Consider the following 22,954-nt stretch of genomic DNA (forward strand, 5'->3'; position numbering starts at 1 on the left):
TCTCGAACTTTCTCGACTCCTCGCCCCTAGCGCCTCATGACCGTCCAGCTTCGCCCAGCCAATAGTCGAAGGCGCTGGAGCAAGAAGGAAAGCAGTAAAATCCTAGAAGGGCAGGAAGGTGGGAGGGGAGAGGAAATGACGCAGTTGTTGGGTGGGGAGTTTCCGGATTAAACATGTTTTCAAATTACTGTGAAGGAATGAACTGTGGATGTCTAACGAAGATGTTCACGATTGTAGGTCGGAGGGAAAGTAAAAGTCATCGAGTAGTGGTAAATAGTTTATTCATGGTAGCACAGATATCCCTGTCCTCGTGAGATGATTACCGTGTGTCGCGTGTTTTTCATTTTCATTTTTAACGAAACAAATTTTCCTTGCGTTTTTGTGGCTGTCTGCCCGGACTTCTCTTCGCACCCCCGTTTTGACGCCGAGAAAACACGGCTTAGGGCGGCCCTGTCAGGTGTCCCGGCGTTACGCCCCGGGTGAGGATGGTCGTCAAGTGGGGCGCTCTTATAAGTCCATTCGAGCGCAGGGTGAGCTTTCGCAGGCGGAGGGCACCCCTTCGAGGCGGTCTCTCCTCCCCTTTCCAGCGGGGAGCCGAGGACGGGCGAGAGCAGCTTGGCCCAAGGCCGCAAGAGGCCCCGCGGAGCCTCGAACCGGCGCGCTCCCCGGCCCCGACTAGTAGGGTGCCCGCCCGGGCCAAGCGGAAAGTAAGAAGAGGCAGAGTTGGCGGGAGAGGTGGCCCGAAAGCAGCGGGGAAGAGGGGGGGCCCGTTTGCCATCCCTACCGCCCCCCTCCCGGTTTCTTTTAACTTTAGGGGGAAAGGTTGGTCGGAAAGCTTCCCGGGGCCCTCTAGGGAGCGGGAAGATAATTCTGGTATGTTTTGAAGACCTTCCGAGCACTCTTGCCCCATACTCCGCAACAAGTTTTTTTTTTAATAAATTGGCCACCGCGGGTCTGCGGGCGTTTTCAATTAACACCACCTCTCAGTTTAGTTCGACCCAATTTTCAGTGAACAAAACCCCATATAGCAAGATTTCAAACAAGCAAGCCTGCCCATTAGCCTCTGCTGCCTTGCGGGGTGTCGAGCAGAGAGTGAAGTCGCCGGGCCCGCCGTTGTCCCAGCGGCAGCGAGAGCAGAGGGCTTCCCATGGAGGGGGCACAGGCAGAGTCCTTTGCAGAGGAAATGCCCTGTTTCCCCGAAAAGAAGACAGGGTCTTACATTAATTTTTGCTCCAAAAAATGCATTCGGGCTTATTTTCAGGGGATGTTTTATTTTTTTTCATGTACAACAATCTACATTTATTCAAAAATGTACAGTCATGGCATTTTCTGCTTGCTTCACAATGGTGGAGGGCAGGGTTTCATTTAACTAGGGCTTATTTTTGGTGTAGGGCTTATGAGGGGGTGCTGATAAGTATTGAGCCTTTCCCAAAAAACATTGAGCTAAGAAAGCTGTAACTGCCACACTATTCTATATGCTCTCCCAGGAAGTCAATGTACTTGTGACATCTGTCCTGCAGCTTCTTAAGTCCCTGCAAATACAATTCTTCCAACTGCTGGTGTAACCACTCATTTGCAGCATTAGTTGCCTCCAGAACACTCACAAATCATCGTCCCTTTAGGTGTTTTTTGAGGTTGGGGAACAGATAATAGTCAGAAGGAGCCAGGTCAGGAGCATAGGGTGGATGGAGCATCACTTGAAAGCCTAAGGACATCAGTTTTGCCGTTGTTTCACCTGCAGTGTGTGACGAGGCATTGTCATGCAACAGGATGACACCTTTGGAGAGCTTTCCTTGATGTTTTTCCTTGATGTTTTGCCTCAACTTCGTCAATAAAGCACAGTAATATTTTGCATTGATGGTTGAACCCTGTCGGAGGTAGTCCACCAGCAGAACTCCCTTCTTATCTCAAAAAAACTGATGCCATTTGCTTCTGCACCGACCTTTGCACTCGGAACTTCTTTGGCCTAGGGGAACAGCTGTGCCTCCATTCCTTAGACTGTTCCTTTGTCTCAAGATAACAGTAGATCCATCAACTGTCTCATCACCGGTTACCAGTTTGCCCAGGAAATCTGACTCATTTCTTGCAAAATGTTCCAAAACAGCCACCGATGACTCCACACATTTCCTCTTTTGCTTGGTTGTCAAAAGTTTGGGGATCCACTTCGCTGCCAGCTTTCTCATTTCCAAGTTGTTGCGGATAGCGGCATCAACTCTTTCATGTGATATTCTCAAATATACTGTATAGCCATACTTTTGGCTGATATTCGGCGGTCCTCCATGATCATGTCATGGATGGTTTTCACATTTGCAGGCACAGAGACAGAAACAGGCCTTCCACTGGGTTTCTCACTTTCAACACTGAAATGGCCAGTTTTAAAATTGATAACTCAATGTTTAACTGTTGTATATGAAGGGCCACTGTCACTCATTTTTTTGTTTGTTCAGTCGTTTAGTCGTGTCCGACTCTTCGTGACCCCATGGACCAGAGCACGCCAGGCCCTCCTATCTTCCACCGCCTCCCGGAGTTGGGTCAAATTCATGTTGGTTGCTTCGATGACACTGTCCAACCATCTCATCCTCGGTCGTCCCTTTCTCCTCTTGCCTTCACACTTTCCCAACATCAAAGTCTTTTCCAAGGAGTCTTCTCTTCTCATGAGATGGCCAAACTACTGAAGCCTCAGCTTCAGGATCTGTCCTTCCAATGAGCACTCGGGGTTGATTTCCTTTAGAATTGATAGGTTTGTTCTCTTTGCAGTCCAGGGAACTCTCAAGAGTCTCCTCCAGCACCACAATTCAAAGGCATCAATTCTTTGGCAGTCAGCTTTCTTTATGGTCCAGCTCTCACTTCCATACATAACTACAGGAAAAACCATAGCTTTGACTATTCGGACTTTTGTTGGCAAGGTGATGTCTGTGCTTTTTAAGATGCTGTCAAGGTTTGTCATTGCTTTCCTCCCAAGAAGCAGGCGTTTTTTAATTTCGGGGCTGCTGTCTCCATCTGCAGTGATCATGGAGCCCAAGAAAGTAAAATCTGTCACTGCCTCCATATCTTCCCCTTCTATTTCCCAGGAGGTGGTGGGACCAGTGGCCATGATCTTAGTTTTTTTGATGTTGAGTTTCAGACCGTTTTTTGCACTCTCGTCTTTCACCCTCATTACAAGGTTCTTTAGTTCCTCCTCACTTTCCGCCATCAGAGTGGTATCATCTGCATATCGGAGGTTGTTGATATTTCTTCCTGCAATCTTAATTCCAGCTTGGGATTCCTCCAGTCCAGCCTTCTGCATGATGTATTCTGCATATAAGTTAAATAAGCAGGGTGACAATATACAGCCTTGTCGTACTCCTTTCCCAATTTTGAACCAATCCGTTGTTCCATATCCAGTTCTAACTGTTGCTTCCTGTCCCACATATAGGTTTCTCAGGAGATGGATAAGGTGGTCAGGCACGCCCATTACTTTTAGGACTTGCCATAGTTTGCTGTGGTCCACACAGTCAAAGGCTTTTGCATAGTCAATGAAGCAGAAGTAGATGTTTTTCTGGAACTCTCTGGTTTTCTCCATAATCCAGCGCATGTTGGCAATTTGGTCTCGAGTTCCTCTGCCCCTTCAGAATCCCGCTTGTACTTCTGGGAGTTCTCGGTCCACATACTGCTGAAGCCTACCTTGTATGATTTTGAGCATAACCTTGCTGGCGTGTGAGATGAGTGCAATTGTCCGGTAGTTGGAGCATTCTTTGGCACTGCCCTTCTTTGGTACTGGGATGTAGACTGATCTTTTCCAGTCCTCTGGCCACTGTTGAGTTTTCCAAACTTGTTGGCATATTGAATGTAGCACCTTAATAGCATCATTCTTTAAGATTTTAAATAGTTCAACTGGAATGCCATCACCTCCACTGGCCTTGTTGTTAGCCAGGCTTTCTAAGGCCCACTTGACCTCATTCTCCAGGATGTCTGGCTCTAGGTCAGCAACTATATTATCTGGGTTGTCCGGGATATCCAAAACTTTCTGATATAATTCCTCTGTGTATTCTTGCCACCTCTTCTTGATGTCTTCTGCTTCTGTGAGGTCCCTTCCATTTTTGTCTTTTATCATGTCCATCTTTGCACAAAATTTTCCTCTAATATCTCCAATTTTCCTGAACAGATCTCTGGTTTTTCCTTTTCTGTTATTTTCCTCTATTTCTTTGCATTGTTCATTTAAGAAGGCCCTCTTGTCTCTCCTTGCTATTCTTTGGAAGTCTGCATTCAATTTTCTGTAACTTTCCCTATCTCCCCTGCATTTTGTTTCCCTTCTCTTTTCTGCTATTTGTAAGGCCTCGTTGGACAGCCACTTTGCTTTCTTGCATTTCCTTTTCTTTGGGATGGTTTTTGTTGCTGCCTCCTGTACAATGTTACGAGCCTCTATCCAAAGTTCTTCAGGCACTCTGTCCACCAAATCTAGTTCCTTAAATCTGTTCTTCACTTCTACTGTGTATTCGTAAGGGATTTGGTTTAGATTATACCTGAGTGGCCCAGTGGTTTTTCCTACTCTCTTCAGTTTAAGCTTGAATTTTGCTATGAGAAGCTGATGATCAGAGCCACAATCAGCTCCAGGTCTTGTTTTTGCTGACTGTATAGAGCTTCTCCATCTTTGGCTGCAGAGAATATAGTCAATCTGATTTCGATGTTGCCCATCTGGTGATTTCCATGTGTAGAGTCGCCTCTTGTGTTGTTGGAAAAGTGTGTTTGTGATGACCAGCTTGTTCTCTTGACAAAACTCTATTAGCCTTTGCCCTGCTTCATTTTGAACTCCAAGGCCAAACTTCCCTGTTGTTCCTTTTATCTCTTGACTCCCTACCTTAGCATTCCAGTCCCCCAGAATGAGAGAACATCCTTCTTCGGTGTCAGTTCTAGAAGGTGTAAATCTTCATAAAATTGTTCAATTTCAGTCTCCTCAGCAATGGAGGTTGGTGCATAAACTTGGATTATTGTGATGTTGAAAGGTCTGCCTTGGATACGTATTGACATCATTCTATCATTTTTGAGATTATATCCCATTACGGCTTTTCCCACTCTTTTGTTGACTATGAGGGCTACTCCATTCCTTCTACGGGATTCTTGCCCACAATAGTAGACATGATAATCATCTGAGTTGAAATCACCCATTCCCATCCATTTTAGTTCACTGATGCCCAGAATGTCGATGTTTATTCTTGCCATCTCCTGTTTGACCACCTCCAGCTTCCCAAGGTTCATAGATCTTACATTCCAGGTTCCTATGCAGTATTTTTCTTTCCAGCATCGGACTTTCCTTTCACTTCCAGGCACGTCCACAGCTGAGCGTCCTTTCGGCTTTGGCCCATCCACTTCATCAGCTCTGGAGCTACTTGTACTTGTCCTCCGCTCTTCCTCAGTAGCATGTTGGACGCCTTTTGACCTGAGGGTCCCATCTTCCAGCGTCATATCTTTTAGCCTTTTGTTTCTGATCATGGGGCATTCTTGGCAAAGATACTGGAGCGGAATTGCCGGTTCCTACCCCAGGTGGATTGCGTTTAGTCAGAACTCTCCACTATGACCTGTCTGTCTTGGGTGGCCCTGCACAGCATAGCCGATAGCTTCTCTGAGTTACTCAAGCCCCCTCGCCACGACAAGGCAGCAATCCATGAAGGGGACTGTCACCCATAGTTTGTGACATTTCAGCATGGATCTGCTTTGCACCTTTCTTTTGGAGAAACAGGAACTTGATTGTGGTCCTTTGCTCTTCCACATTGAACTTTTCTGGAGGTGCTGCCATGTTCACTTTGGACCTGAACATGAAAGATAAGATCGTAGGTAGTTGACTGTTGCCCCATTGAATACAGACAAATTGGCCAATACACACTGCAATTTATAGCTTCCCAGCTCAGTTTCTTTTGGGAAAGGCTCAGTACTTACCAGCACCCGCTCATATATTACGAGCATCCTAAAAAATCATACTGGGGCTTATTTTCAGGTTAGGTCTTATTTTCAGGAAAACAGGGTAGTTACGTGTTCACGCCGCAGCTGTAGCGATCAATTTTGCAGCTGCACTCACTGCATCTGTCTTCCCATAAAGTGGATTTAAACCTCAAGGTTGTTTTTTTCTTCCTGCTATTCCTCTTGTCCATTTATTTCAGTGCCTTGTTTGGATTTCCTGTCAAAAACACCACATGAAAAATAGCCCAGGTTGGAGAAAAGTCAGCCTAGTAGTTGTCTCTGTCTCAGCCCCAAAACACCATTCAGGTAAAGGCAGAAGCCTTGTAGATATGTTAGATTTGTGGCCCTAGCAGAGTATTGAAACAAGTTGAAGCACAGTTGGGTGTTATTTAATCTTGTCCATCATTTCTTGGAGTATCTTAATTGTCTTTCCACTTGCAGGAGTGGAAGTTTTGTCACTTGGGTGGGAAAAACAACTGTGAGAGGGAGCATTAACAATGACAGTTTCTTTTCCCACCTGCAGCTTGAAAAATGAAGTGGGCTGTCCAACATTTGGGGCCTCTGGATAGGCAGAACCGCCTCTCAAAAGGCACCTACACGTGAAGATAACCTCTGCTACCTCTTGGAAGGACAGGAGATGCAATCATAAAGGGGTTTAATGTGAGTGAGGCATGATACCTGGCATTTGTTTTCAAGGCTGCAATGAGAAAAAAAATGGGCTAAGTAATCTCCTTGCAGAGTAAACCAGCATTGTGTCAGGCAATGCTAAAAACAGGAGCATTAAAAATATTATAATCTGGAAACGTTAGAGATGCACCAATTTTGGTACAGATGTAACAGTCTGCTCTTGCTCTATGTCAAATTTGGAGAAGTTTTTGCACGGTTTTCAGGTTATGATTTTTTAAAAGCAAACCCACCCACCCCAAAATAGGCGACCTTAAATGTCCCCAGGTTTAAAAGAACTTATATAAATAAAAAGAAGACCAATGTTGCTTATCTTGAAAGAGAATGGTTGGCCCACTTGCTATTTTTATTTGAAAATAATCCACACTGCAGGGACTAAAATACTGATCCTCCAAAAAAGCATTTCAAAAAGGAAAAACAGAGACTTTGTTATAAGGCTGAGCATGCCTGGTACAGACTTGCCCATAGAAGCTTTGTCAAATGAAACATCATATACGTTAGTAGGCAAAGGAAGGAGATATTTCAGAAAACATTCTCTTGGGGTTTCTGAGACAAATCTAGTCACATAAGTTTTCCAAGAGGAAATCCGTTCCAAGTCTGGAGCGATCTGAATTTTTGATCCTGTCAATCAGAAAGCAATTATTTAACTCTTAGCTAACTAACTCCTTCCTGACCAAACAGGCTTATCAGAATTATGCTTGCAGGGGGATTCTGTTGTCTGGTTGTAAAAATGGAAACACAAAAATAATAATTGAACATGTAAGAAAAAATGTTGAAGTTATTTTAAATATACATATATATTTTTAAAAAAGGAAACTGAAAAAAATATTCAGAAGCTCACTTGTTTAAGCTGTGTAATGGCTGAGGGTTTTTTCTGTGTGATTGAGGATGATCTAACCAATGTTAGAATAGCTTTGGTGCCTATTAATTATCCATTGTGCCTCCTTGACAGGAGCTGGACTCGATGGTCCATAGGGTTCCTCCCAGTTCTGCAGTTCTAAGATTATTATATTTCATAGTCTCCATTTCACTGATCTTGTCACTATTCAGTTGTCTGGTAATTAAGAAAAAACTCCAAATATGTTATGTGCCATCAAGTCACTTTTGATGTGTGGTGATTATATGACTAAATGCGCCCCTCAAATGTCCTGATTAACAGCTCTGCTCAGATCTCGCAAACCAACAGAATCTGGTGTTAGGTTGTTCTGTATTCCTCCTCCCCCCACTCTTACCAAATACTGTCTTGCAGGAAGTTCTACTCAGGTCTTGCGAACTACGGTAATAGCTATGGATTTCTTTGTTGAGTCAGTCTATCTCACATTAGGTCTTCCTCTTTTCCTATTCCCCCTTTTTACAGCAATATTGTCTTTTACAATTTGTTTTGTATTCTCATTATGATAGCTTCAATTTATTAATTGAAAAACAGCCCTGACAATTGTTTTGTATTTAGGTGAGAAGTGGTCGACTGATGAAGAATGAATGAGCTTCTGAGATTTTCCCAGCTTGGTGTCTCTTTGTGAATGGTAGTGAAGAGAGCATCCTGTAGACCTCCTTGACTGTTGGCATGGGTCAACTTTCAGGCCGTGCTTTGGTATTTAATGTCTGGCATCCTTTTTCTAGCTGGTAACATGAGCATGATACTGTACAGCAATATTTGGCCATTACTTGGCATTTTATGAATGTGGGATACTGAAGCACAGTATCCCACATTCATAACCTGGAGATTTTTGGAAGAACTGAATAGTAATTTCAAAGTGTTTCATATTATGTTGCTCATGCAACAACCCACTAAGGTGTTATGATCATAATATTGCAAAAATGGGACCAGGGTAAGCCCCAAACTATTTGCTGTCTGACTCCAAGGACAGGATGATGCTCTTCCTTCAGGCTGTATGGTGCATTATGTTGTGTTTTGCATCAAGGGAAAGCAATAAGTAGGCTCAGGAAAAACAGCAAAGGCACTGCTTTTCCTGCTGTAGGATCTGCCATCAGAGGCATTTGCCTCATTCTGACCCAAGCCCGGAAGGGAAAAAAGAGGCAGAAAAAACAGCTATTTTGCTGTCTCTTTCCTCTATTTCCTGATTCCCATATTGCAGAAACCAGTAAAAAGAAAAGTGTGCCCTACCTAAAAAATTATTTGTGTCTATGGCTTGTACAGAATATAATAACCTACCTCTTCATGGTGGTTTAGTAGGAGTACTTCCGTATCTGGGACAAATTCTAATTACTGCTTTTAATCCAGCCCTGTCCTGCCTAATGCTCTGCAGGTACGCCAGACAACACAACAGTTTCGTGACCCATCATCCTTATCCAGCTCAGCCACAGGTTGCAGATTTCAAGTTACAAATGTGTAAACAATTAAGGTCTAACAAATCATTTAGTGATTGAACCACTTCAGGTTCAGTAGTGCTAAATGTTACCCTTTTCATTACCTCACTGGCTCATTTACGGACCCCATTACTGCTGGCTAATTGAAATAGGCAGCTATGAAAAGCTAAGAGGGTTTGTGAAAATAGGCCCTTGTTTGTCATGGCAAAGTCAGCTTCTGCACTGTACCTCTCATTATAATTTGTACCTAAAGCTGAAAATGAACCACAGGAGTTGTGTCAGTAAACTTTATTATACAGAACTGATTGACAGGCTATTGCATTAATGTGGGTTAAAATTGGAACAGGACAACATCTTTGCAACACTGTTCATAAAATGAAAACCAAATACTATTAACTTCTCATCTAGCAGTGATGTTGACCTGTGAGACATTATTATACACGTTACCTATAATAAAAAAAATATTTCCATCAATTTAAGCAGTAGTTTAATTCTCCATGAAATAAGCATTTCTATAAACACTTTATGTTCAATTCAAAAATGTAACAAATGCATTTTTTTTTTGCATTTTAGAAAGATATAAAACAAGTATGATTTCCAGACAGATACAGCATTCATCTGAAAAAAATGCTCTACCAATCATAAGTGAAATTACCTTCCATCTAAGTATTTGGGACGTATTTACCCTGGAATGTCCTCTGACTCCTATACAAGCTCTAACACTGGTGGAAACTGCAAGACCAAAAGGGTATATTCTACCAGGCAGGATCACTTTCAGTAGCCTCTATTAGTTAAACCTCAAAAGAATTTTTGTGAAACTGTGGTCCAAGTTCTCCTGATTGGCAAAAGAGACCAGAGGGAAATGGATGTGTGTGTGTGAAGAGCACCTGTACTCGCAATCTATGAACTCAATTACAAAATTATTAAAGGCAAAATCAAAAGAGGCATGGTTCTATGACATGGTCCTGTTTAGTAGTTTTATAATATAACAATATTTTTTGCCTAATTTGTTTAGTTGTCCCACTTGTTATAGATGTGGCCTGAGACCCAGGCTTTAAAAACAACAGGAACATTTTTGCAAGGTGTATTGACAGCTGCAAACCTTTGAGATTTTTTAGATGCCAGGAAACAGGCTAGTTATTATGATAAATGTGCTTCTTTATTACTTTACCCTGCCTTCTTTTTTCTTCCAAAATTTAAAGTAGCTTCTTATGCGAGGTAACAAAAAAATCTATAAATAATTTTAGCAATCTATGGGACACAAAGTTCTGAATTGTTACTCATAGTTCAAACATCTAAGCATACAAAATAACATGTAAAATAGAAAGGAACCGGGGCATGGCTTGTGGCAAGGCAGCTGGGAAAGAATATTCCATTTAAAACAGGATCCTTTAAATAACTTCCTTTTGCAAAGGGCCATACAAAAACTGATGAAAGACACCAAAGAAAATTGTTCTCAGGCTAGCTCCCCTGCCTCTTTCCCTTCCTCCCTTTAATAGGTGCTCTGGAGAAATCCTCAGGGGGCTTTGGCTGCTTAGTCCATTGTGCTCTTGTGCTTGGGATCCATCTGGAACTATGTGCTGTCCTCTTTGGGAGAGGATGACAGCTGAGGCTGCTGCAGTGGCTGTGTGCCAGTAGCTGTTTTGATAGAGTTCAGGGTTTTGCTAAACCAAGAGTTTTTGGCAGCTTGGATTTCATTCATAAGCGCTCCTTTCTGGTGTTCTAACTCCTAAGAAAATAAAAGAAGCCAAATCAAGAGGAAATAAGAGAATATTACAATCGATAACATCAGTCGTTTTGCCTGAAGTTATAAAACTAACCAGTTACATTATGATTACAGTTGGAAATGAATAAAAAAATTCTAAGAATTGATAGCTATTTCTTTGAGATAAAAATAGTGGCAGCTAATACCTGTTATAGTACTACATATAATATTTCCCCCAATGTTCTCATCTCTAAACAAATGAATACTTATTCCTTATACTTATTCATTATCATGTCTCTTCTCAGTAGATATGCAATATTCCAAAAAATAAGCTGGAGACTATTCTTTCCTAGTCATACAAGTTGGAAGGGGCCTATAAGGCCATCAATCCCTTGCTTGATGAAAGAATACAAATCAAAGGATATCTGCCAGGTGGTTATCTGATGTTTCTCTTGAATGCCTCTAGTATTGGAACACTTACCACCTCTCAAGGTAATTGGTTCCATTACCATAGTGCTCTAACGGTTAGGAAGTTTTTTCTGATATTCAAACAAAATCTGGCTTTTGGTAACTTTGGCCCAGTGTTGTGTGTCTTGCACTCAGAGATTATCAAGAACAGATCCTGCCCATCCTCTGTATAACAGCCTTTCAAGCATTTGAAAAGTACTATCATATCTCCCCTCTGTCTTCTTTTTTCATGGCCAAACATGCCCAGCTCTTTCAGTATTTCCTCATGAGGCTTGGTTTCCAGATCCCTGATCATCCTTGTCACCCTCCTCTCAAGTTGTTCCAATTTGTCAGGATCCTTCTTGAAGTGCCATGTCCAACACTGGACACAGTACTCAGGATGAGGCTTAACCAGTGCCAAATAGAGGGGAACTGCTACCTTGTGGGATTATGCAGCCTGAAATGGCATTTGCTTTTTCTTGTAGCAACATCAAACTGTTGGGTCATATTCATCTTGTGTTCTGTGACAACTCCAAGATCCTTCTTGCTTGTAGTATTGCTAGGCCAGGTATAACCCATCTTGTACAGTAACTGTGTTCGATTTCCTTTTCCTAGCTGTAGTACATTGCCCTTATCCCTGTTGAATTTCATTCTGTTGATTTCAGCCCAGTGCTCAAGCCTATCCAGATCATTTTGAATTTTGTTTCTGCCTTCCAGTGTGTTGGCTATTCCACCCCATTTTGTGTCATCTACAGATCCGATTAGCATTCCCTGTATCCCCTGATCCAGGTCATTAATAAAAATATTGAATGGCCCAGGACTGAGCCCTGGGGTGCCCCACTTATTACCTCCTCGTTTGAGAAGGCACCATTAATCATCACCCTCTAAGTACAGTGGTGCCTCGCTTAACGAGCGCACCGTATAACAACGAAATCGCATAGCGATGCGGTTTCCGCGATCGCTAATGCGATCGCTTACCAATGGCCCCAATGGGCGAAACTCGCATAGCGAAGGTCAGTAAGCGTTTCGCTTACCGACCTTCGCTTTGCGACCCGCGGATCAGCTGTTTGGCGGGTCCAAAATGGCCGCCAGAAGAGCCGAAATGGCCATGCACAGCGTTTTCGCGCCCTCCCCTCGCTTACCGAGGGCGCGAAAATGGCTGCTGGCTATGGGAAGACTTCACTAAACGGTGAGTTTTCAGCCGATTTGGAATTCCAATGGCTTTTTACTTTCCGTTTAACGAAGTTTTCACATAGCAAAGGTTAATCCGGAACGGATTAACCTCGCTATGCGAGGCACCACTGTACAATCCTGTAGCCAACTGTGTATCCACCTGACAATTGTTCTATCCAGCCCACACCTAGTGAATCTGCTAATTAGAATATTATGGGCACTTTGTCAAAAGTTTTGTTGAAGTCAAAATATACTATGTCTATGTGTTCCTTCTGTCTGTGAGGGAGATTACCTGATCAACAAGTGAAATCCGATTACTCTGGTTCTGTGTTGCCTTCTAGTTATTATTGGTTTGTTTTCTATATGTTTGCATCATGACTGATTTATAATCTGTTCCAGAATTTTCCCTGGGATTGATGTCAGGCTGACTGGTCTGTAGTTCCCCAATTCCTCCTTTTTGCCCTTTTTGTAGACAGCTCTTCTAGAGTCATCTGGCACCTCACCCATTTCCCATGATTTCAATGAAAATAATTAACACTGATATCCAGCTTCACACACTGTAAAAGTCTATGAAGAGAAAATATAGGATAAATCCCTTCTATTGAAACACATCTGATGTGTTGGAGGTAACTTTCCCATGTGTGAAGAGGAACCAGCAAAAGTGGCTGAACCTACAAGTGATCCATCCCCTCACTCATCTAAATCAGAAGGGTTCGGCATGGTTTTTACCTTATTGCCTTCAGTGGTCCAGACTATGGCTTTGGGAGGAGAAGGAGGGAAATTAGAAAGAGAGAGAAGCGGGAAGCAGACAACAGGAAAGGAGCAGCCAATAGTCAAGGGCTTATTGATGACAAAGGAGGGAAAATAAATAGCTTGGTATAAAGAGGAAGAAGAAAAGTTGGGAATCAGAAGAGTGGCAAGATCCAGAGACAGTAGATAGGGAGCAAGAAAAAGTACTGGCACGGGGCGCTGAGGGGCCCTCTGTGTTTTCTTTTCCCCTTAAAGTAGAGGCAAAAGGGGAAGCTGAAAAGAGCGTGGGAATAGAGGTGCAGTTGGGAGAGCTGGGACCTTTAGAATGGACCGTATATGTCTACCCGAGAGGTTTTTGGAGGAAGGTGGTACACCCAGACCCAATCCCTACTGGTTCAACACTTCCCGAGGGCAACTGGACTAGACACCTCTGTTGTGGGACTATTTACTCAGTGAAGAGCCAGCCACTTCGGAAACCTACTGATCACAATAGATTTGGAATGTCCCCATGTTAAAAGACTCTTTAACAATGCCTGGGTTAAAAGAAATGTGGACTGAAATGTCTATGGTTACTGGTCCCGTTGGACCCACAGAAGTTGTTGTTCATGCTACACCGTTAAAAGATATTAAACCGTTAACCAGTGGTAACTTTCACGAAAGACAAGCAGTGGCCTAATAAAAAACAAGAACCCAATCACACCATGATTTCAAGAAAATAATGGACAGAGGTTCTGATAGCTCTTCAGCCAGCTCCTTCAATAATCTTGGGTGCAGTTCATCTAGCCCTGAAGATTTGAACTAATTCAAGGTACAGTGGTGCCTCGACTTACGAACGTCCTGACTTACGACCATTTTGAGTTACATTTTGATTAACTGGCCAGAACTTCCAGTTATGAACACAAAAAGGCAGGGGAGAAAGGCAGGAAATTTAAATTGCTAACTGTTGGTGGCGAAGAGGCTGCTTCTTTATAGCTCTTTCACCCCAGCAGTTAGAGTGTGTGTGATCGGAGGAGGCTTGGGACTGCCTGGCTTCTGCTTCTGAGTGAGAGTGTGTGCATTTGCAGGGAGGCTTGGGACTGCCTGGTAAGGCAAGGTGCTGTTTTCTGCTTTTAAAAAACTGCCTGTTCTGGGTGGGTTTTGCAGGACAGTTTTGGGCTGGGAGCTTATGTTTCTGTGCTGTGTTGTTTTGTTTTTTTGGGGTGTGTGTGGTTTTTTTGTTGTTGTTTTTCAGCCCCAGCACCTTCTGATGGGGCTTACTCTTGTTTATTTTTGGTTTTGTTTTGTTTTGAAGCCCCAGAGCCTTCGGGGCTTACTCTGTTGTTAATTTTTTATTTTTTGCAGCCTCAGCACATTCCAATGGGACTTCCTCCGTTGTTTATTTTTTGTTCTTTTTTAAACCCCCAGTGCCTTTGGGGCTTGCTCCGTAGGGTTGTGGGTTGGTTTTTTTTTTGCAGCCCCAGCGCCTTCCGATGGGGCTTGCGCCATTGTTTATTTTTGGTTTGTTTGATTTTTGCAGCCCCGGCACCCTTGAGGCTTGCTCTGTTGTTTATTTTTGTTGGTTTGGGGTTTTTTTTCCAGCCCTAGTGCGTTCCTATGGGTCTTGCAGTGTTTTATTTTAATTTTATTTTTGGGGTTCTTTCCCTTCTGGAATGGATTAATCACGTTCCAATGCATTTCAGTGGGAAATGGTGCTTCGACATACAACCATTTCGAGTTACGGCCATCTTCTGGAACGGATCATGGTCATAAGTTGCAACACCACTGTAATAAGATATTCCTTGACTATTTGTCTATCAATCTCCATCTGCAATCTTGTCCCTTCCACCTGCACTTCACATTTGTCTGGAGTGTCATAGTCTGCCCTTCCGGAAAAGACTGACTAAAATAGGAACTGAGCACCTCTGCCTCTTCTTCCTCTTCTCTTATCATTTTACCATCTCCATTGTGTAACTGAGCCACCATTTCTTTTCTTAGTGTTTGTAGCTAGCTTCAGCTCATTCTCAGCTTTTGCCCTTGTGGCATTGTGAAGGGAAAGACCAGAAGCTTCGGGTCTTTCTAGTAGAGCCGACTCTCTTAAAGACTTCTAAAATGACACAGACTAGCCCTCCTACCTCCCCTTGTCGTAAGGAAGACCAAGGTGCCGGCGCATTATATACAAATGCCAGGAGTATGGGAAACAAACAGTTCTCTTTCTGGACCTCTCTTGGGGTCAATGAGCTCAACTGTCCAGCCTGGGATGATCAAGTAGGTTGGGCAGATCTCATTGGAAAAAGGCGTCCTGTCATGTATTGAGGTCCCAAACTTTTTAGGGCCTTGTATGTCAGAGCCACACATATCCCATCACACATACCACAAGATCTGCAAATAAGGGGGACTTATGCTTCCAGGGAGCATATCTCCATATAATGGGTATTCTCACCTCTTACACACTCTTCAAAAAGTTCAAAAAGTTCCCAATAGTTTCTTGTTCTGGGTTTTGCGGTCTCTTTGGCTGTGTTCTGAAGGTTGTTCTTCCTGACATTTCGCCAGTCTGTGGCCGGCATCTTCAGAGGACAGCAACCTCTGAATAGCCTTTTTTTTTTTTTTCAAAAATGGTGAGTGACCTTACAGTGACTTTTGCTTCTGAAAAAAAATGGCCAGGTGCAGCCTACAGAAGCTGAGGAACGGGCAAGGTGAAGAGCCCAGACATTCTGTTGCTGCCCGCTTGACATAAATCAATCCTTGAAAAATGTGACAGCAGATAGTCGTTGTAACAGGCAGCCCTGACCTCACCTGTCCGTCATGGCTGGGCAGTGAATCATCAGCCAATGGGGTGACGGAGGGTGGAACTGAAGGGGGAGGAGCTGGAATAAAAAGGGGTGTGAAGAGTGTGTGAAGAAATCAGATCTGGAGTGTGTGAGAGAGAAAGAGCTTGTTTAGAGGCCTGTTTGCCTGAGTAGTCAGTGAGGGAAAGTCTGTGTGATTAATTAAATAAGAAACAGTGATTGATATCTTGATTAGCTACCCATGATTTTCATATTTTTATTTCTTGCAATCAATAAACCTTTTATTTGTTTGAGAGAAACCCTTGTCCTTTGATTTAAAGGATAGGTTGGTGGCAGCAAGTTTGTGAAGTGATGTGGTGGGCATTCTGAGAGGCCTAGAGTTGGCAGTGACATCAGAGTGCTGAGCCATGTTACAGTCATGAAAGACAGTGTGCCCAACTTCAGCACATCATCAGCTGGAAAGGACACTTGTGGAAGGGTTATGAAACAGCCCTTCTCCAGTTACTAAAAGGGCAAAGCTATATGCCCAGTGTAGTTATTGCTTGCCTTTCATCAGAGGCCACTAAAGACTGTCTTAGGGAGGATTTAGAAAGATAACCCCTAGACAGCAGAGAAAGTAGAATTCATTCTTCATGACTTGAGGGAATGCAAAGGCATTCTTGAATTTAGCAGTGGGAGGGGAAAATGCATATAGTCACATTACCTGTATTTTGCATTTGGCTTCCACAAGTTGTAGTTTGGTCTGTGCCAAGTCCAACTCCATCTCCCTTAACTGTTTCTTAAGGGCATCTTTCTCTTCATCTGTTTCCGCTCCTGGGCTTTCTCTGGGTACAGCAGGCACTTTCAGTGTCCCTTCTTTACTGAAGAGTTCACTGCAGTGTTTGCAGGCCATCACCTTCCCCTGAAACAACCAATCCCAAAGCCAGTTAATAGCCATGATATTAAAAAGGCTATATTCTATCCTAAGTTGATATCTTACAGCTAACAGGAGAGCATCTTAGCAGATAGCACTTCCTGACCAAAAGGAAGAGTGGCATAACTAATATAGCATATGGAACCTGCATGGCATGAGACATTTTAGAGTTCCAATATATGTTCCAATGATTGGATTACAGTGGTGCCTCGCTTAACGAGTGCCTCGCTCAATGATGAATTCGCATAACGATGGCCTTTGCTGGAAATTTTGCCGCCTCGCCTAACGATGTTTCCTATGGGGTATTTTCGCATAACTATGTTTGGGACCTTGCTTCACTTAACGATGACAGTTTTAGGTCCCCTGTTTCGCTTAACGTTTTTTTTTGACAGCCCTGTTTTCGCTATTTTAAAAATATTCCAAAATGTTTAAAAATGTTTAAAATGCTTGGAATCGTTAGTGCACCTAATAAAACCTTCATTAAAGTAATTTGGCTTCCTTCTGAGTCTTTCTGAATTTTTGGTGATTTTTTTTTCACCATTGAAATCTATTGAATAGGCTCCTATTGGAATGGATTAACCGGTTTTCAATGCATTCCTATGGGAAATGGTGTTTCGCTTAACGATGTTTTCACATAACAATGTTTTTAATGGAACCAATTAACATCGTTATGCGAGGCACCACTGTATATTCATTTTGAGCAACCTCTTTACTCAGAGTATATAGAAGTCATTGCCTTTTTGCATGCACACACACACATTCTGAATCTTCACTGTACTCTTTGTGTGACAGGATAGTATTTGTAGCCAGTAGCTCAGTTACATGCTGTATTAGACTGGTGAAATATTTTATAGATATGAAAACTGAGGAAAGAGCGAGCTCTGGGTGGCCCAGCAGATACAAATAAAACAAGAATAAAAATTGACAAAAATGCTGTGGTACCTTAAAGACTAACTGCTATATTTTAATATGAGTTGTGGTGGATCAAGCCACTTCCTCAGATATGAGTGCGACCATATGGCAATCATTTGTCTCATGGGGCCATGTATAAATAATTGCCATATAGTCTCACTCCTATGTCTAAGGAAGTGAACTTTATCCACCACAACTCATATTAAAATATAGCAGTTAGTCTTTAAGGTGCCAAAACATTTTTGTCTTTTTGTTTTTGTTTTCTTTTCTGATATGCTTACACAAAGTAAGATGGTAACCACTTTGAAAACTACAACTGGGTGACCCAGTAAATGATTTATTTTTCCTGATTCCTGTATAACAAAATACCTGGGCTTTTTATCCTAGAACCATTCACAGATGGGGGCAGTCATCATTTTCCCTCTCATATAAATCCCTGTAAATAACAGTTATGTTGTGACCTCAAGGGGATTTCAGATCCCCTTTCAGTTTGCACTTTCCTGCTTTCTAGCAGCTCTAATCTTCTGGGGGGGATGTGGGGGAAATCACTAAAAAAGAATGGAAGGAAGAAAAAAGTTGAAAAGCAGCTTGCAGATGACGAGACAGGATTTGGCAGGCATGTGTATTCTGGAACATATCCTTAGTGGAATTGGGAAAATCTGTTCGTTGGCTATGGATAAGGCGAGTTGTTTACATCCCTATACTGGGGCTGACATCAAAGATAGGATAGGAAGTGACTGTTCTAGCCTTGCATCCTCACGCTACAGATGGAGAGGACAACACAAAACTGGCTGGCAGAGAGTGCCCAAGGGATATTCTATACAATGTAGTTCGCGCTTTTCAGAAGTGAAGTGCAATTGCAGAAGGCATGTTGTTAGAACACTGCCTAGGGTAAATGAGAATGGACGCAAGCTTGGTTACATACTAAGTGAATAGTTTGTGTAAAAAGAACATTCACAGGGAGGGAGATGCTAAAAACACCTAGCAGATGAGAGTACTTTTTCCTGATATATATGACAGAAAGTGCTTGAAGAGTTTGGGGTATTCTGATAACACCGTTTTCACTCTTTTGAGAATGAGAAAAGATTCCTCTCCTGAATTGCACTGAGGGATGTCAACATTAAGGTACGATGTTGTGACAATTGCCCCACGTCACTCCTGTCACTCATAGTCAGGATCTCATTTGCATGAGCCTATGAGAGGATTGGAGGGGCAGAGTCAGCGGCTATATAAAGGTTTGGCAGGAGGAAATAAGGGATAAGATAAGAGAGAGATAGAATTGGCATATAGATAGAGAGAGAGAAGGAACAGATACTAATAGGGATAAGCTGGTCAAGATAAATAGATAGAGCAGGGGGTGATTGGTTATGTGGCAAGATATACAGTGGTGCCTCGCTTAACGGCGATAATCCGTTCCAGGAAAATCGCCGTTAAGCAAAAACATCGTAAAGCAAAAAAAAAAAAAAAAAAAAAAAGCGCATTGAAACCCATTCAGTGCGTTCCAATGGGGTCAAAATTCACCGTCCAACGAAGATCCTCCATAGGGCAGCCGTTTTCGCTGCCTGTCTTGTGAAGAATCCGTCCCAGAAAACAGCGGGCAGCCATTTTGTTTACCCGGTGGCCATTTTGAAACCACCGATCAGCTGTTTTAAAATCGTCGTTTTGCGAAGAATCGGTTCCTGAAGCGGAAAAAACATTTAGACCATCGTTTTGCGATTGCAATTGTGACCGCAAAAAGATCGTCGTAATGCAGTTTCATTGTAATGCGGGGCAATCGTAAAGCGAGGCACCACTGTATAGTATTTCAATGATTTGATTGTGTACAATGAATATCTGAAGAACATCTGTGATTATGATTAAATTTGATACACTTCAATAATAAGTTCTGTTGGCAGTTACCAGAGATGTGTTTGACTAAAGTCTCTTATATTGTGGATAAATGGAATCCACTGGTGGCAGTGAGGGAAAGAGAAGACTGAACCCTTTGTGAGGACACAACACATAGGTGCATCAAAGGAGTGAACGTCACAATTGGTGTCAGCTAGTGGGATGGTATAGTGTGAGCTCTTTGTTTGGTGAAACAAGCAGGGGCCGCGTGGTAAACATCACAGATGTAAATGATCAATAAGTACACCAATGCCTGTTCTACATTTTCCCCCAAGCAGTGCAGGCTTTCAGCTTTAGTATTCCTCAGCCTTTTCACAGTGTTTAAAGGCTTTGAAAAGGTGCATCTTCCCCTAGGCCAGTGGTTCTTAACCTTGGGTTACTCAGGTATTTTTGAACTGCAACTCCCAGAAACCCCAGCCAGCACAGCTGGTGCTGAAGGCTTCTGGGAGTTGCTGTCCAAAAACACTTGAGTAACCCAAGGTTAAGAACCACTGCCCTAGGCCAGCGATCGTGAACCTTTTTGAGTCCGAGTGCCCAAACTGGAAAAAAGAGAAAAAAAACCAGCGGATGGCTGGGTGTGGTGGCAGCAGAAGCAGAAGTGGTGACGGTGGAAGGGGGAATCCCAGCCCCAGGGTAGCCTCTAGACCCCACTCCAGATTCACCTCCAATTGTGCCCAACCCCACCACTGCCTATAGCTTGGCCGGCCCACCGTCACCAGTGCCAGCTGCTCCGGATCCTGGCCCGCCACCTGTTGGGGTGCTAGCACTGCAGCTGCCTCCTCAGGTTTGGCTGTCGGGGGTAGCAATCCAGTGACTTATGGCTTGCGTGCCCACAGAGAGGGCTCTGCGTGCCAGCTGTGGCATGCATGCCATAGGTTCACTATTGCTGCCCTAGGCAGTCTCCTAAAAACTACAGTGGTGCCTTGCTTAACGAGCGCCTCTGCATAGCGACTGATTTTTTGCGATCTCATTGCGATGTTTTTAATGGTAAAAAATCGCTTTGCGATGATTGGTAAGCTGTTTTGTTTACTGATTTTCGCATAACGATGTTTTAAAAACAGCTGATCGGCAGTTCCAAAATGGCCGCTGGAAAAAATGGCCGCCTGCTGTGTTTTCGCGCCGATTCCTCACATACCAGGCAGCGAAAATGGCGGCCGTATGGAGGATTTTCGCTTAAAGGTGAGTTTTAAGCCCATAGGAACGCATTAAACGGGGTTTAATGCATTCCTATGGGCTTTTTCTTTTCACATAGCGACGAATCCGGATAGCAATGATTTTTCCGGAACGGATTATCGTCGCTATGCGGGGCACCTCTGTATTGGGGTAAGGTTATCCTTACCTTAAGATATAATTCCAATTAACAGCATGCTCATGAATTAGCTATTGAACATGACACGTCAGGCACATCTCAAATTTCACAGTGACCATAAAGTTGCAATATGATTTTGCAAATGTTTTCAAAAAGTGCATGGCTATGGTTTCATTGCTGTTATGCACCATCAAATCATTTCTGACTTACAGCAGCCCTAACAGTATTTCCGAGGTGCATGAGAAATTCAAGGGGTTTACCATCACCACTTCCTAGTTTCCATGACCGAATGGGGATTTGAATCCAGGTTTCCTAATACTGTACAACATTCTATTCACTACATCATACTAGTTCCCTCCATCACCACAGTTCACCTGTGCTGAAACTGCATGTATAGTCTGTTCGGCCAGACTGCCTGCTAGAACTATCAACAACATATACTTTCAATGGGTCACAGAAACATGTGTTCTCACCTTTAGAACCTCAAGCTCTTCTTTACTTGCTGCCTGTTGCTTCTCCAGCCTACTGCTCAATTGGGAACAAATCTAGAAACAGGCAACATGCTTTCAATAATTATTTTTCAAATAAAAGAAAACCAAATAAATGTTAACAGAGCAGTAACATTTCATCTTCCTGCAGCCTTCTGCAAGCCATGACCTTGTCAGGAATGATTCCCTGATAATTGTTTCTAGGTGTCTCTAATACTAATTATGATCTGAAAATCAATGTCCAAAATCCTGTTGCATGGTTACGCTGCCAGTGGAAGGGAAATCGCATAACTCATGATGGCAAATTGCCACTAATTAACCATTCCCTCCTTGGGTCATAAAGACATGAGTAAAGAGAAAACATGCTTTATCTAGATCAGGGGTGTCCAAACTTTTCAGCAGGTGGGCCACATGACATATGCTCCACATTTTTGAGGGCTGAAGGAAGACGTGTGCACGCACTCCTGCACACACACACTCCCGCCCACCCGCATGCACTCCTGCCCGCCCACCCGCACACTGGGCCAGATAAAAGGCAAGGCAGGTCAGATGTGGCCCACAGGCTGGAGTTTGGAAAACCCTGATCTAGATTATACTGGGAGTTGGCTAAATAGTTAATTCATATAGGAAGAGACTTTATTTAAAAGTAAGCTGGCCTAGAAAATACTTCCTAGAATGTTACACATACTGAAATGGGAACTGAACATAAAAAACAAAACATGTTACTTGTTTATATTCTGCAATAATTGCGGTTGTCTTCTTTATTTCAGATTCTGCCTTCTCCAGCTGTTTTCTGAAGAGCTCTTTCAGCTGCATAAAAAGATTAAATACTGAGAAATGTTCTAATTCAATAACTATTCGCTTTCTTGAGCACATACTCTTTATCTAAAATAAAATAGTGCTTTAACAGTTCCCACTAGTTAAGTCAATTTAAATAATTCATTCAATAAAATATTGAAAGCTATGGCTTACTAGCTGGCTGGATAGTGAATTGGAGTATAGAGGTCAAGGGTTTTATTCTCCACTGTGCCTCCTGGGAAAGAGTTGGCATGTATATATATATATATACCTTGGGCAAGCTGCACAGTTCCAGAATGGCCAAGGAGAAGGGACTGATAGATCATTTCTGAGCACTTTGTATCAAGGAAATCCTGCCGTGATTTCCTATAAATTTGTATTGACTTGACTGCACATCATTTATTAATGTTACTATGGGAGACAGATTAAATACATTCACACCTGATGCTAAAGGTTAACCATTGTTTAGAGTTGGCTGCATCAGATGGAAAAAAATTAGAATAAGCCCTGAGCACATGTGCATCTCCCCTCTCACAAACTTTTACTTCTGCTTAACTATGGGGTCAAACTGTCTAGAATAGCAAACAAATGAACCCTAGCTAGTCAATTTCAAATGTGCCAACTTTCTACCTTGGCTTCCAGAGCTGATTTCCTGAAATTAAACATGATAACCATGATTCACAATTCAGATGATGTAGCTGTAGTTAATTAAAGGTACATATGATCACTTCTGAATTCCTTCTCAATTAGGATGAAGAAAACAAAGGGGCACACATGACCCAAAGGCTCACAGCCTCTGTGTCCTGTTTGTGTACACCATGTTTTAGCACAACATATAAATTATGTTTAGAGCCTAAAATA

General features: G+C 42.8%; 1 protein-coding gene and 1 long non-coding RNA gene across 18 annotated transcripts in view; one reads left to right on the plus strand and one right to left on the minus strand.

Moving 5' to 3' along the window:
* Positions 1 to 140: 140 nt before the first annotated feature.
* LOC110081662 (uncharacterized) lies at positions 141 to 22,207 on the plus strand. 2 transcript variants are annotated; one of them, XR_012086617.2, is made up of 4 exons: positions 143 to 269; positions 6,458 to 6,594; positions 8,069 to 8,209; positions 22,066 to 22,207. It is a non-coding gene; the product is annotated as an uncharacterized LOC110081662 (long non-coding RNA). The 2 variants fall into 2 exon arrangements; XR_012086618.2 differs by lacking the exon at positions 8,069 to 8,209 and having other exon boundaries at positions 141 to 269.
* The window catches only part of RABGAP1L (RAB GTPase activating protein 1 like), a 244,204-nt gene continuing 230,469 nt past the window's right edge, over positions 9,220 to 22,954 (minus strand). For all 16 annotated transcript variants that reach the window (XM_020798552.3, XM_020798554.3, XM_020798551.3 and 13 more), the window contains 4 exons: positions 22,022 to 22,105; positions 21,281 to 21,352; positions 16,490 to 16,687; positions 9,220 to 10,675 (listed from right to left, as the gene is read on the minus strand). In XM_020798552.3, coding sequence (XP_020654211.3) covers positions 10,520 to 10,675; positions 16,490 to 16,687; positions 21,281 to 21,352; positions 22,022 to 22,105 — 510 coding nt within the window. In that variant the 3' untranslated portion in view covers positions 9,220 to 10,519. The remainder of the gene's footprint in view (positions 10,676 to 16,489; positions 16,688 to 21,280; positions 21,353 to 22,021; positions 22,106 to 22,954) is intronic.

The sequence above is a fragment of the Pogona vitticeps genome, chromosome 4 (genome assembly GCF_051106095.1).
Source record: "Pogona vitticeps strain Pit_001003342236 chromosome 4, PviZW2.1, whole genome shotgun sequence".
Taxonomy (NCBI): domain Eukaryota; kingdom Metazoa; phylum Chordata; class Lepidosauria; order Squamata; family Agamidae; genus Pogona; species Pogona vitticeps.